Source organism: Hemiscyllium ocellatum, chromosome 35 (assembly GCF_020745735.1).
Source record: "Hemiscyllium ocellatum isolate sHemOce1 chromosome 35, sHemOce1.pat.X.cur, whole genome shotgun sequence".
Lineage (NCBI taxonomy): Eukaryota > Metazoa > Chordata > Chondrichthyes > Orectolobiformes > Hemiscylliidae > Hemiscyllium > Hemiscyllium ocellatum.
The window spans coordinates 18,592,194-18,604,456 of NC_083435.1; the positions used below are offsets into that span (position 1 = coordinate 18,592,194).

The 12,263-nt window shown below is 46.2% G+C and overlaps 1 protein-coding gene across 1 annotated transcript in view; it reads right to left on the bottom strand.

The window, feature by feature from the left end:
- LOC132832737 (uncharacterized) overlaps window positions 1-6,579 on the bottom strand; it is a 31,456-nt gene extending 24,877 nt beyond the window's left edge. Inside the window, exon 1 of the mRNA XM_060850859.1 lies at window positions 6,166-6,579. Within this exon, the coding sequence (XP_060706842.1) occupies window positions 6,166-6,238 (73 nt within the window). The 5' untranslated portion in view covers window positions 6,239-6,579. The remainder of the gene's footprint in view (window positions 1-6,165) is intronic.
- Between the last annotated feature and the right edge of the window lie 5,684 nt (window positions 6,580-12,263).

The following is a 12,263-nucleotide window of genomic DNA, read 5'->3' on the forward strand; positions in this document are numbered from 1 at the left end:
TCCGCTTATGAATTTTGATAATGAACAGGGGTGTCAGGGGTTCCTGCCCTCGGGGACCCACCAGGAACCCTTAATAAACTTGATAAACTTCCCCTGTAGGGAAGAGGTAGTCTTCCTCGTAGATACGGGGGCAACACGGTCATCGCTGAATTTTAAACCAAAGAAAGTAGACACGGTCAATTACTGTTTCTGGGGTGAAAGGGGAGGGTAACTGTCCCAGTATTTGAACCTATGATGATAGAAGGTCCTAAGGACAGGGTCACAGGGGAATTGTTGTATATCCCCGATATAGGAAGTAACTTACTAGGGAGAGACTTAATTATCCTCTTAGGACTGGAGATTGGAATTCAGGAAAAAGAATTAGTTGTACAAATGGCAATGTTGACAGAGGATGTGGAAAGAGAGATAGACCCTATTGTATGGGCTAGGGAAGGGAAATGTTGAACAAAATGATGATGCGAGAGATTATGGCTGTCCTACACCAATGCAGTCATTGGGGAGTACAAGCAATGTGTGATTTAGTTCTTAGGGAATATGGATGTAAAGGAATATATACAATTGCTAAACAAATTGTGAGGGATGCATAATCTGCAGAAAGGTAAATAAAAAAGTCTTGAGAAAACAGACCCTGGGAGGAAGAGACCCAGGATTGAGACCCTTCCAGAGTCTACAAGTAGATTATACTGAGTTACCCAGGGTAGGGAGACTAAAATATATGTTGGTCATAGTAGATCATTTATCCGGTTGGGTTGAGGCATACTCCCTAGCTACTGCCACTGCGAGTGGGGTGTCTAAAACAATATTGGAAACACTCAAACGACAGCTCTCTAAATTGCTAATAGAAACCAGACTCCCGTGGACCAAATGTTTACCTATAGCTCTTTTGCGAGTACGAACAGCCCCAAGGAAAGATTTGGGACTATCCCCCTATGAAATCTTATTTGGATTACCTTATCTGGGAACGAATGGAGAATTGCCAATTCCCAAAACTAAAGATTTGTTCTTAAAGTAGTATATACTGGGCTTGTCCTCCTCTTTGTCTTTCCTCAGGAAACAGGGTTTATTGGCACAGACTCTGCCCCTTGAATTCACCGTTCATCCCATCCAGCCGGGAGATTGGGTCTGAGTAAAATCATGGGCAGAGACTAAATTGCAGCTGGACTGGGAAGGGCTGTACCAGGCTCTTTTGACCAAAATGGCAATAAGGACGGCGGAGATAGGCTGGACTCACTACACTCGGATCAAAGGGCCAGTGGACTCTCCAGTTGAGGAAGAAATCTGGACAGCCGAATCAACGCAAGACCCACTGAAACTCAGGCTAAAGAGACTTTGAGTAACTGATTATACAGTGGCGACACGAGCGCGGGATTATTTTTGTCAGATTGTATATTAAGTCTTTTTGTGCTTCAGCATGATGTTTAAAGTACTGGGAATGCTTAGAGTTGTGATGTTAGCCCTCTTAGTATTGGGATTTTGTCAAATATTATTTTCATATGTATTATAAATGGTTCCCGAGTCTGATAATCCACAAGTAATACTAAGCTGCATGCATCAGCGTCTAAATTGTGGGGATGTAGATAATCAGAGACAATACCGCAGCTCAGAGATACATCTCAAGTCCTATGGGGTTGGCCTTGGAGATGGTACTTGGTATAATAGTCACGTCACAGTACACCGGACCCCCTTCCGACCAGCTCGCGATTGTCCCGATAAAAGTATAATCCAATATACCTGACAATAAAGAAAACCACATGGCACGAAGCAATTTTGGGAGGGGGCACCTATGGGATACAATTAAATGAAACATTTGGGATAGAAATGAAAGCAAATGGGAAGGATTTCTCGGGCTGTTGTTTTCGAATTAGCATAGGACAGTGAGAACGGGCGGAACTACTGGATAATGAGATACAACCTTTCACCCCTCCCACTGATTCTAAAGTAGTAAAAATTATAGAGGTAAAGGACTTGAAATAGACTCTCGAAATAGAAACTGGGTATGGGGATGGAAATGCCTGGGTTGAACGGGTAAAGTATACTGTAAAAAGTCTGAACAAAAGCAATTGCTATGCATGTGCCTCCGGTAGGCCAGTGGCCCAGGTCGTCCCCTTTCCGCTTGGGTGGAAGCGAGACAGGAAGGGCATGAAATGTATGATAGCTCTGTATCAGGATGAGACTGCATGGAATCATAGGAGTTGTACCTCCCTGTCTCTGATGTTCCCTCCCTTGGAGAAGAAAGATGTACAAGCTGTCCCCTCATTTTCCGCTGCAGTTGGAAATCACACTGTGTGTGCGTAGACGAGGTACAAATCGGTCTAGAGATTTGGGAGACATTGTGTCCAGTGATTAAAAATGTTACCCCCTGACAGAGAGAAGGAAGGGAACTACTCAGCACTAAAGGTTCCCCGAGCGGATCTGTGGTGGTACTATGGAGGCAAAATATTAAGATCCACCCTACCTCCGGATTGGAAAGAGATATGTGCAATTATACAATTGGCAATTCCATTTACCCTGGCATTTGAGAAGGAAAACATAGTAGGGAAAAAAGGGAAGGAGTAAGAGATCATCGTTCGACACTTCTTTCAATGACAGGATTTATCTCAATTCTGTAGTTGTCCCGGTTTGGGGGGGGGGGGGGCAAGGTGGGTGGGGGGGGGGTTTACCTGATGAATTCAAGGCTCGTAACCAGATTGTGGCAGGCTTTGAGTCAGCTCTCTTTTGGTGGCTAACAATTAATAAAAATGTAGATTGGATAAATTACATTTTCTATAATCAACAGCGATTTATAAATTATACAAGGGATGCGGTTAAAGGAATATCAGAACAGCTTGATGTGACAAGTAGGATGGCATGGGAAAACTGAATGGCCCTTGATATGATTTTAGCAGAAAAAGGATGTGTGTGTAATGTTAGGAGGAAACTATTGTACCTTTATTCCTAACAACACTGCACCTGATGGTTCAATTACTCGGGCCTTAAGGGGATTGACTATCTTCGCAGAGGAACTGGCTGAGAATTCAGGAGTAGACCCATCTCTCACGGGATGGCTTGAATCCTGGTTTGGAAGGTGGAAGGGGGTGGTAATTTCCATCCTTACTTCCCTGACAGTAGTAGTCGGGGTATTGGTAGTCATTGGCTGTTGTATCATACCCTGTATACGAGGGCTCACCCAAAGACTGATTGAGACAGCCTTAATGAAACAGATGCCCCTAAAAGGAAATCAGACAGAAGAACTTTATCAACTAAATATTGAGGAGATGAGTGAGACCAAGATGGATGAAATTGCGGGAATGATGCTTGTGAATTTCGGGAGCGATGCTTAAAAGAAAAATGCAGAAGATGACAAATGGTAAAGAAAGAAATTATTGCAGTGTGTGAGCTTTGTTTCTCATTAGTGGGCGGCACGTTGGCACAGTGGTTAGCACTGCTGCCTCACAGCGCCTGAGACCCGGGTTCAATTCCCGACTCAGGCGACTGACTGTGTGGAGTTTGCACGTTTGCCCCGTGTCTGCGTGGGTTTCCTCCGGGTGCTCCGGTTTCTTCCCACGGTCCAAAGATGTGCGGGTCAGGTGAATTGGCCATGCTAAATTGCCCGTAGTGTTAGGGAAGGGGTAAATATATGGGTGGGTGGCGGTTCGGTGTGGACTTGTTGGGCTGAAGGGCCTGTTTCAACACTGTAATTAATCTAATCAATGGCAAACATTATCTTTTTCTCTTTGGTGGATAAGAAACTCAAATTCTAGTCTCCCACAAAATTATTAAACTCATTTAAATAATTGTAGAAACGGCTACTTGTTTTCCATAACTGTAGCTAGCTTTCTCCTTTTATAAGAATGGTTTGTTGGGTTCTTGAGATCTGACCTACCTCTAATCGTTGCAGGTTTGTAATTTTTTTTTGTCCAAACGTGATTTAATCCTAATTTTGTCACTTGGAAAATGGATAAATGTGCCTTTTCCAAACACTTTGTTTTCTTCAACAGTATAAATATTTGCCGGGAACATTGGGATATTGACGGATTAAGGTGCTCAAACGGGGTCATGTGAAGTTCAGAACCAGGAATGGGGAGGTCACCTACATTGCACATCAGAAATAACAGGGGAAAAAATATTTCCCAAAATGTTCAGACGGTAGAAAATGTTGACCAGAGGGATATCAAACCCAAATATAGAAAAACGCAAGAACAGGGATTGAGACATTATTTGTAAGAATATTGCAAAAACCCACAAATTCATATTATTTGCCAAGAAAAAGCCACATTCAGTATTGGACGCAGGAAGGATACAATACTGTTTTATGGGGAGATTGAGATGTGACTTGTAGAAGATCATGAAATCCTGCAAGATATATAAGCGTTAATGGTTAATTGTATTTTTTCCCCTAGGATGTGAGTTTTCAAAAGGAGTGATTTTGTTTTAAAACAGGGAGGACAGAAATGTTAAAAATGACAAAGATTTTTTTTTAAACAAAATGGAGGGTGGTTCCTGTCTGGAATGAACTTCCTGCAAAAGTGGACATGGGTGCAATCAAAAGTCATTTGGATAAGTACTTGAATAAGAAAGGTTTGGGGGGCGGGGGGTGGGGGATATGGGCCAGGAGCAGGCAGGCGAGAGACTAGTTTAGTTTAGTTTGGGATGATGGTGGGCATGGGCTGGTTGGCTTCTCTACCCGCCCAATAAAAGAATTAGTGATGGACTTCAGGCTCAACCTACAAACTTATTATCTTTTTATGTCCTGCGTGCTCTTTAAATAAAGCAAGAGGAAAAAATATTTAATCTTACACTTTTAGTTTTATTCTAACAATAAGTGGATAAAGTATACAGAGCTCTGGGTCTAAACCTTTCTGTCCCTGACAAACTACTCAGTCAGTCAGTTCACAAAGAAAAAAGACCTCTCTCTGTCCCTGACACAGTCTTTTATACAAAACATCATACCATCACTCAAGTGAAACTGTCTTCTCATTGGCCGTTGCTCTGACTCCATTCCCCGCCTCCTCGCATTCCCGGATATCCGATCTCACGTGACCTTCCCTTTTCTGAGACAAAGGAACACCCCGCGGCTCCCTTTCGGGTGAGAAAGGCCAGACTCGCATACTTCCGGGGCGTGAAACGGCCGATCACGTGACCTCCGAGCCGAGGGCACGCCCCCCAACCCGACAATCAGAGGACCACGTGACCCCCGAACCCAGGACACGCCCCCCCAGGCCCGGCCACCAGAGGACCACGTGACCTCAGAGCCGAGGACACGCTACCCCCAGGCCCGGCCAGAGGACCACGTGACCTCCGAGCCGAGGACACGACCCCCCAGGCCCCAGAGGACCACGTGACCTCCGAGCCGAGGACACGCCCCCAGGCCCGGCCATCAGAGGACCACGTGACCTCCGAGCCGAGGACACGACCCCTAGGCCCAGCCAGAGGACCACGTGACCTCCGAGCCGAGGACACGGTACCCCCCAGGCCCGGCCAGAGGACCACGTGACCTCCGAGCCGAGGACACGCTACCCCCAGGCCCGGCCAGAGGACCACGTGACCTCCGAGCCGAGGACACGCTACCCCCAGGCCCGACAATTTAGTTTTCCAGGTTAGTTAAGATTTTTGTATATAATATATTTACATTAGTCACAACAATTTGATTAGAAAGTGTCTAGAGTGCAGCTTTCGGGGAAAAAAAGTTCTTTCGGATATCCTAAGTACCGCTGCTTCCCCCACTCACCCCCCGCAGAAGTCAAGAGATAAACTTCCGCCTGTCAGCCCATAACCCAACACCTCACCTCCCCAACCAGACAAGGGTGTGCTTAAACATCCTGCAACACACACACACACACACACAGACACACACACACACACACACAGACACACACACACACACACACAGACAGACAGACACACACACAGAGACAGACAGACAGACACACACACACACACAGACACACACACACACACAGACACACACACACACACACACACACACACACAGAGACAGACACACACAGACAGACAGACACACACACACAGACACACAGAGACAGACACACACACACACACACACACACACAGAGCCCAGGAATTCCGCACGGTGCAAGTTGAGAGAGTAAGGCTTTGACTGCTCGGGCGGTAACCTGCAGGAATCACTGTGCCCCCACCCCCACTCACCCCCCACCACCCACTCACCGGCTGCACGGAAGGTCAGCAGCGTCAGGCAGAAAGACAGCAGCAGAGCTTTCAGGGCCAGTTGACCATTCATCCGGACAGAGAGATCCGCTCAAACTCGGCAGCGATGGCCTGGGGATTTAAACACAGGGCGCAGCAGCAGCTGAGGCCTGAAAGTGACAGAAATCCCCCGCAGGAAGCGACCAAGTTGCGGTCCCAACTTTTGTTGTTGTTGTTGTTGTTGTTGTTACGAGATTATTAAGTAATTCAGATCCACTTTAGAAGTGACATTCCCACATATCACGTAAATACTGTACAAAAAGCAACTTTTCTCCTCTGTCTTTCGTCTCCAGCTCCGAGTCTTTCGCTACTTCACTTTTATTTACATCATGACTCACACTGAAGGCAACTCGAACCTCGCCCTTATTATAGGATTGCACACTCTGGCGGCAGGAAACATGTTGCTGGGTGAGTGCCCAACCAGAGGACGCAGCTTAAAAATAGTAGACCAATTAGGACAGAGATGAGGAGAAACTTCTTCACCCAGAGAGTGGTGGCTGTGTGGAATGCTCTGCCCCAGAGGGCAGTGGAGGCCCAGTCTCTGGATTCATTTAAGAAAGAGTTGGATAGAGCTCTCAAAGATAGTGGAATCAAGGGTTATGGAGATAAGGCAGGAAGAAGATACTGATTAGGAATGATCAGCCATGATCATATTGAATGGCGGTGCAGGCTCGAAGGGCTGAATGGCCTACTCCTGCACCTATTGACGGCTGGGCTGGTAAGCTGGTGAAATTAAACCCGCCTCTTTGTTTATTTTTAGCTTTCCCCTACAGTATGGAATCAGGTCCATCGGCCAAAGAAATTCACACTGACCCTCCTAAGAGTAACCCACCCAGACCCATTTCTTATATTTGCCCCTGACAAATTCACCCAGACACAATTCCCCCAGATTTACCCCAGACCCCATTCTCCTACAATTACCCCAGACTAATGCATCCAGACCCCATTCCCCTACAATTACCCCAGACTAATGCACCCAGACCCCATTCCCTGACAATTACCCCAGACTAATGCACCCAGACCCCATTTCCCGCCAATTACCCCAGACTAATGCACCCAGATCTCATTCCCCGACAATTACCCTGGACTAATGCACCCAGACCCCATTCCCCCAGATTTATCCCAGACTAATGCACCCAACCCCGTTCTCCTACATTTACCACTGACTAGTGCACCCAGACCCCATTCCCCTACATTGACCCCTGACTAATGCACCCAGACCCCGTTCCCCTACATTGACCCCTGACTAATGCACCCAGACCCCATTCTCCTACATTTTCCCCTGACCAATGCACCCAGACCCCATTCCCCTATATTTAGCCCTGACTCATCCACCCAGACCACTCCCCAACGCTATATTTACCTCTGACTAATGCACCTGATAGCTTGGGCAATTTAGCATCGCCAATTCACCTGATCTGCACATCATTTGTGCTGTGGGAGGAAACTCACACAGACACGGAGAGAATGTGCAAACTCCACACAGATGATTGCCCTGAGGCTGGAATCGAACCCAGGTCCCTGGTGCTGTGAGGCAGCAGGGCTAAATACTGAGCCATCTGTGGGTTTTTTTAACAATGACGTGCCAAAGGTTAGGTCACAGTGGAGGACCACTAGATTTAAAAAAAAGACAGCATACCGTCCCACTGTTTGTAGCTGTCAATCAACTCAGTTTCATCACACTCCCAAACTGAATAATGGCCAGGAACTCCGTTTCAAAAAGTATGGGTTGAAAGCAAGTGAGTATGGTTATTTAAAAACTGGTGCTAAAAGTCATGCTGATGTACTGTCTGTTGTTGTATTGAAGTGTATCTCTGGCATGGAGAAAGAACACAGGCAAATCTGGGTCCTAGTTACTGGACAGTCTCCGTTTTCCAGTATCTAATTTAGCTTGGGGGCTTTGCAATAATTCTAGCAGTGGAAATCCACCAGTGTTTTGGCTAACATATGCAGGCATGTCCTTCCGAACCAGTTCAAGTTTTGGATCCTTTTAGAGTTCTTCCTAATATTTGGGTGCACTAGAGAAAATGGTTTTGGTTCTTCACCATGGTGCAGTGGTTTGGGAATCAGACTCTCCCGGGACAGACAGGGAATCTGTTAGGGGCGGCACAGTGGTTAGCACTGCTGCTTCACAGCACCAGAGACCTGGGTTCGATTCCTGCCTGTCTGTGTGGAGTTTGCACATTGTCTGCGTGTGTTTCCTCCGGGTGCTCCGGTTTCCTCCCACAATCCAAAGATGTGCAGGTTAGGGTGAATTGGCCATGCCAAATGACCCACAGTGTTAGTCAGGGGTAAATATGGGGTAGGGGAATGGGTTTGGGTGGGTTTCTCTTCATAGGGTGGGTGTGGTGGAGACTTGGGGGGTGGTGGTGGGGCCGAAGGGCCAGTTTCCACACTGTAGAGAATCTAATCTAAACTAATCATTGTGCTGTGAAGGATTGTGAACCGTTGCTGCACTGCCAAGTCTTGTCTGAAACACTGGGATTTCATCCATGGCCTCTGCAGAATCAGAGTGGTATATTCAGCTGGAGGGCCTGCGGGCTGCAACAGGTAATTTAGCATGGCCAATTCACCTAACCAGCACATCTTTGCATTGTGGGAGGAAACCCCTGCAGACACAGGGAGAATGTGCAAACTCCAAACAGACTGTCACCTGAGGCAGGAATCGACCCCAGGTCCTTGGTGCTGTGAGGCAGCAGTGCTAACCCCACTGGAGGCTAAGGCAGCAATGTTAACTATGTTAAAAATCACACAACACCAGGTTAGAGTCTGACAGGTTTATTTGGAAGCATTAACTCTCGAAGTGCTGCTTCTTCATCAGATCACACAACCACCTGATGAAGGAGCAGTGCTTCGAAAGCTAGTGTTTCCAAATAAACCTGTTGGACTTGTGAAACTTGAAAGGGTTCAGAAAAGGTTTACAAGGATGGTGCCAGGGTTGGAGGGTTTGGAGAGGCTGAACAGGCTGGGACCGTTTTTCCCTGAAGCGTCGGAGGCTGAGGGGTGACCCTGTAGAGGTTTATAAAATCGTGAGAGGCATGGATAGGATAAACAGACAAAGTCTTTTCCCTGAGATGGGGGAGTCCAAAACTAGAGGACATAGGTTTAGGGTGAGAGGGGAAAAGATATAAAAGACACCTAAGGGGCAAGTATTTCACACAGAGAGTGGTGCGTGTGTGAAATGAACTGCCAGAGGATGTGGTGGAGGCTGGTACAATTGCAACATTTAAAAGGCATCTGGATGGGTTTATGAATAGGAAGGGTTTGGAGGGATATGGGCTGGGTGCTGGCAGGTGGGACTGGATTGGGTTGGGATATCTAGTCGGCATGGACGGGTTGGACCGAAGGGTCTGTTTCTGTGCTGTACATCTCTATGACTCTAGCCTTTACTACACTCTGGGGGAGAGAGTTCTAAAGACTTATTAGATTAGATTAGACTTACAGTGTGGAAACAGGCCCTTCGGCCCAACAAGTCCACACCGACCCGCCGAAGCGAAACCCACCCATACCCCTACATTACCCCTTACCTAACAGGCCCTTCGGCCCAACAAGTCCACACCGACCCGCCGAAGCGAAACCCACCCATACCCCTACATTACCCCTTACCTAACACTACGGGCAATTTTAGCATGGCCAATTCACCTGACCCGCACATCTTTGGACTGTGGGAGGAAACCGGAGCACCCGGAGGAAACCCACGCAGACACGGGGAGAACGTGCAAACTCCACACAGTCAGTCGCCTGAGGCGGGAATTGAGTTGCCTTCTGAGAAAAAACAGAATCCTCCTCGTCCATGATGACAAACTTGGAAGTTAGTAAAGAGTGAGAATGTAACTCCCTTGGGTTATTAAGTTACATTCAAGTTGGCACATCGACTCAAGTTGTTGATGCTCCATTAAAGCCTCAATTTATTGTGTGTTCAGAATTGTCCCCTGAAAGAGGTGGAGACATTGAAAGGACAATGTACTGTCAGAAATGGAAGAAGGAATTAAAGATTCATGACAGCACACGAGGAGGTAATTTATCCTCTTGTGTATATTTCCCTTCTGTTACTATCATAGTTGTGGTGTCGTGGTAATGTCGATATATGGATGATTTGGAGTTGGGGACCACGTGTAGGGTGTCAAAGTTTGCAGATGACACTAGGAGCAAAGTGTGCAAAGGACTGTGAAATTTTGCAAAGGATCATAGATACTTGAGGTGAGTGGGCAAAGGGCTGGCAGATGGAATACAATGTTAACACAATGTTAATAAATGTGAAGTCATCCATTTTGGTAGGAGTAACAGTAAAAAGGATTATTACTTGAATGGTAAAAAGTTGCAGCATGCTGGTGTACAGAGGGACCTGGGTGTCCTTGTACATGAATCACAGAACGTTGGTCTCCAGGTACAACAGGTAATTAGGAAGGCAAGTTGAATTTTGACCTTCATTGCTAAAGGGATTGAGTTTACAAGCTGGAGGTTATGCTGTAGCTGTACAGAGTGCTGGTGAGGCCACACCTGGAGTACTGTGTGCAGTTTTGGTCTCCTTACTTGAGAAAGGATGTACTGGCCCTGGCGGGGGATGCACAGGAGGTTCACAAGGTTGATTCTGGAGTTAAGAGGTTTGGCTTATGAACAGAGGCTAGGCTTATACTCATTGGAATTTAGAAGAATAAGGGGGGGGGGATCTTATTGAAACATAAAATTATGAAGGGAATCGATAAGATAGAAGTGAAGAGAATGTTTCCACTGGCTGGTGAATCTAGGATAAGAGGGCACAGCCTCAAGATTAGCGGGAGCAGATTTAGGACTGAATTGAGAAGGAACTTCTTCACCCAGAGGGTTGTGAATCTATGGAATTCCCAGCCCAGTGAAGTAGTTGATGTTACTTCAGTAAACATTTTTAAAGCTAAGATAGACTTTTTTTGAACAATGTAGTAATTAAGGGATATGGTGAGAGGACGGGTGACTGGAGCTGAGCCCACTAAAAGATCAGCCGCGATCTTACTGAATGGTGGAGCAGGATCGAAGGGCTGAATGGCCTACTACTGCTACCAATTGCTATGTTCTTATGGTCTTAGTGTCATTGGGTTTAAAACACAGAACCCCAACCTAATGTTGTGGAGATGTGAATTTGAATCTCACTCTGGCATATTATTAAAATTTGAAGTCAATAAACAACTCTGGAGGTTGCATGGGGTCCACGTGATGTTGGTTGTAAAAACTGAGCTGGTTTATTAATGTCTACTGAGGCAGGGAAAACTGTCTGGTCTAGCCCAAATATAAATCCAGACTCTCAGCAATGGATTTGAAGCTGCAGTTGACAAAATGCTCTAAAGGAAATGAACAAGAGACAATCAGGGGTGTGCAGCTGAGGTTAACATCAGATCAGCCCGGTCTTACTGAATGGCAGAGTACCTTTGAAAGGCCACTGGCCAAGTGGGAGAACTGGCCAAGTGGGAGAACTGGCCAAGTGGTTGACTGTTTTCCATATGAAACCCAATGGATTGACCCAGACACTGGAAACGACAATTATAAAATGATGTTACAACTAGACAGACCGCCGGCAAGCATTCCCAAGTCATTACAGTTCCAGATGAGATTCCTCAAAATGTCCACCGTGCAGCTGAGGAGGGAGGAACTGGTTCCCCTTTTGGTTTTCACCTGCTCCATCAACTTAAAAATAGGTGCCCTACTTTCTGGACATCTTTTCCCCAGACCAAATGGATTCATGATTTTTTTATAAAGGAACAGATTGAACCAAGCTTTCTCGAGATAACAAGTGGTTGAACGCATTACTTATGAAACATGAAAAAAAACATGTTGATGCAACAGATGTACACGTGAATTAGAAACAAAAGCCGTTCTGTAAGTCATTTGTGAAGAATAGATAGTCAAATGTTGACAGTTGAGTATTTGATTTTGAGAATTTTCGCTTTGCAAGTTGGTTGAAGTGCTTTTGTCCTGTCCCCTTTAGATTGGCTGGCTGGCTTCCAGAGCTCAGAATGCAGTATTTCTTTCCCTGTAATGCAGAGACCAGTGGATGATTTTTCAACTGTGACATTCCAAATCTGCTA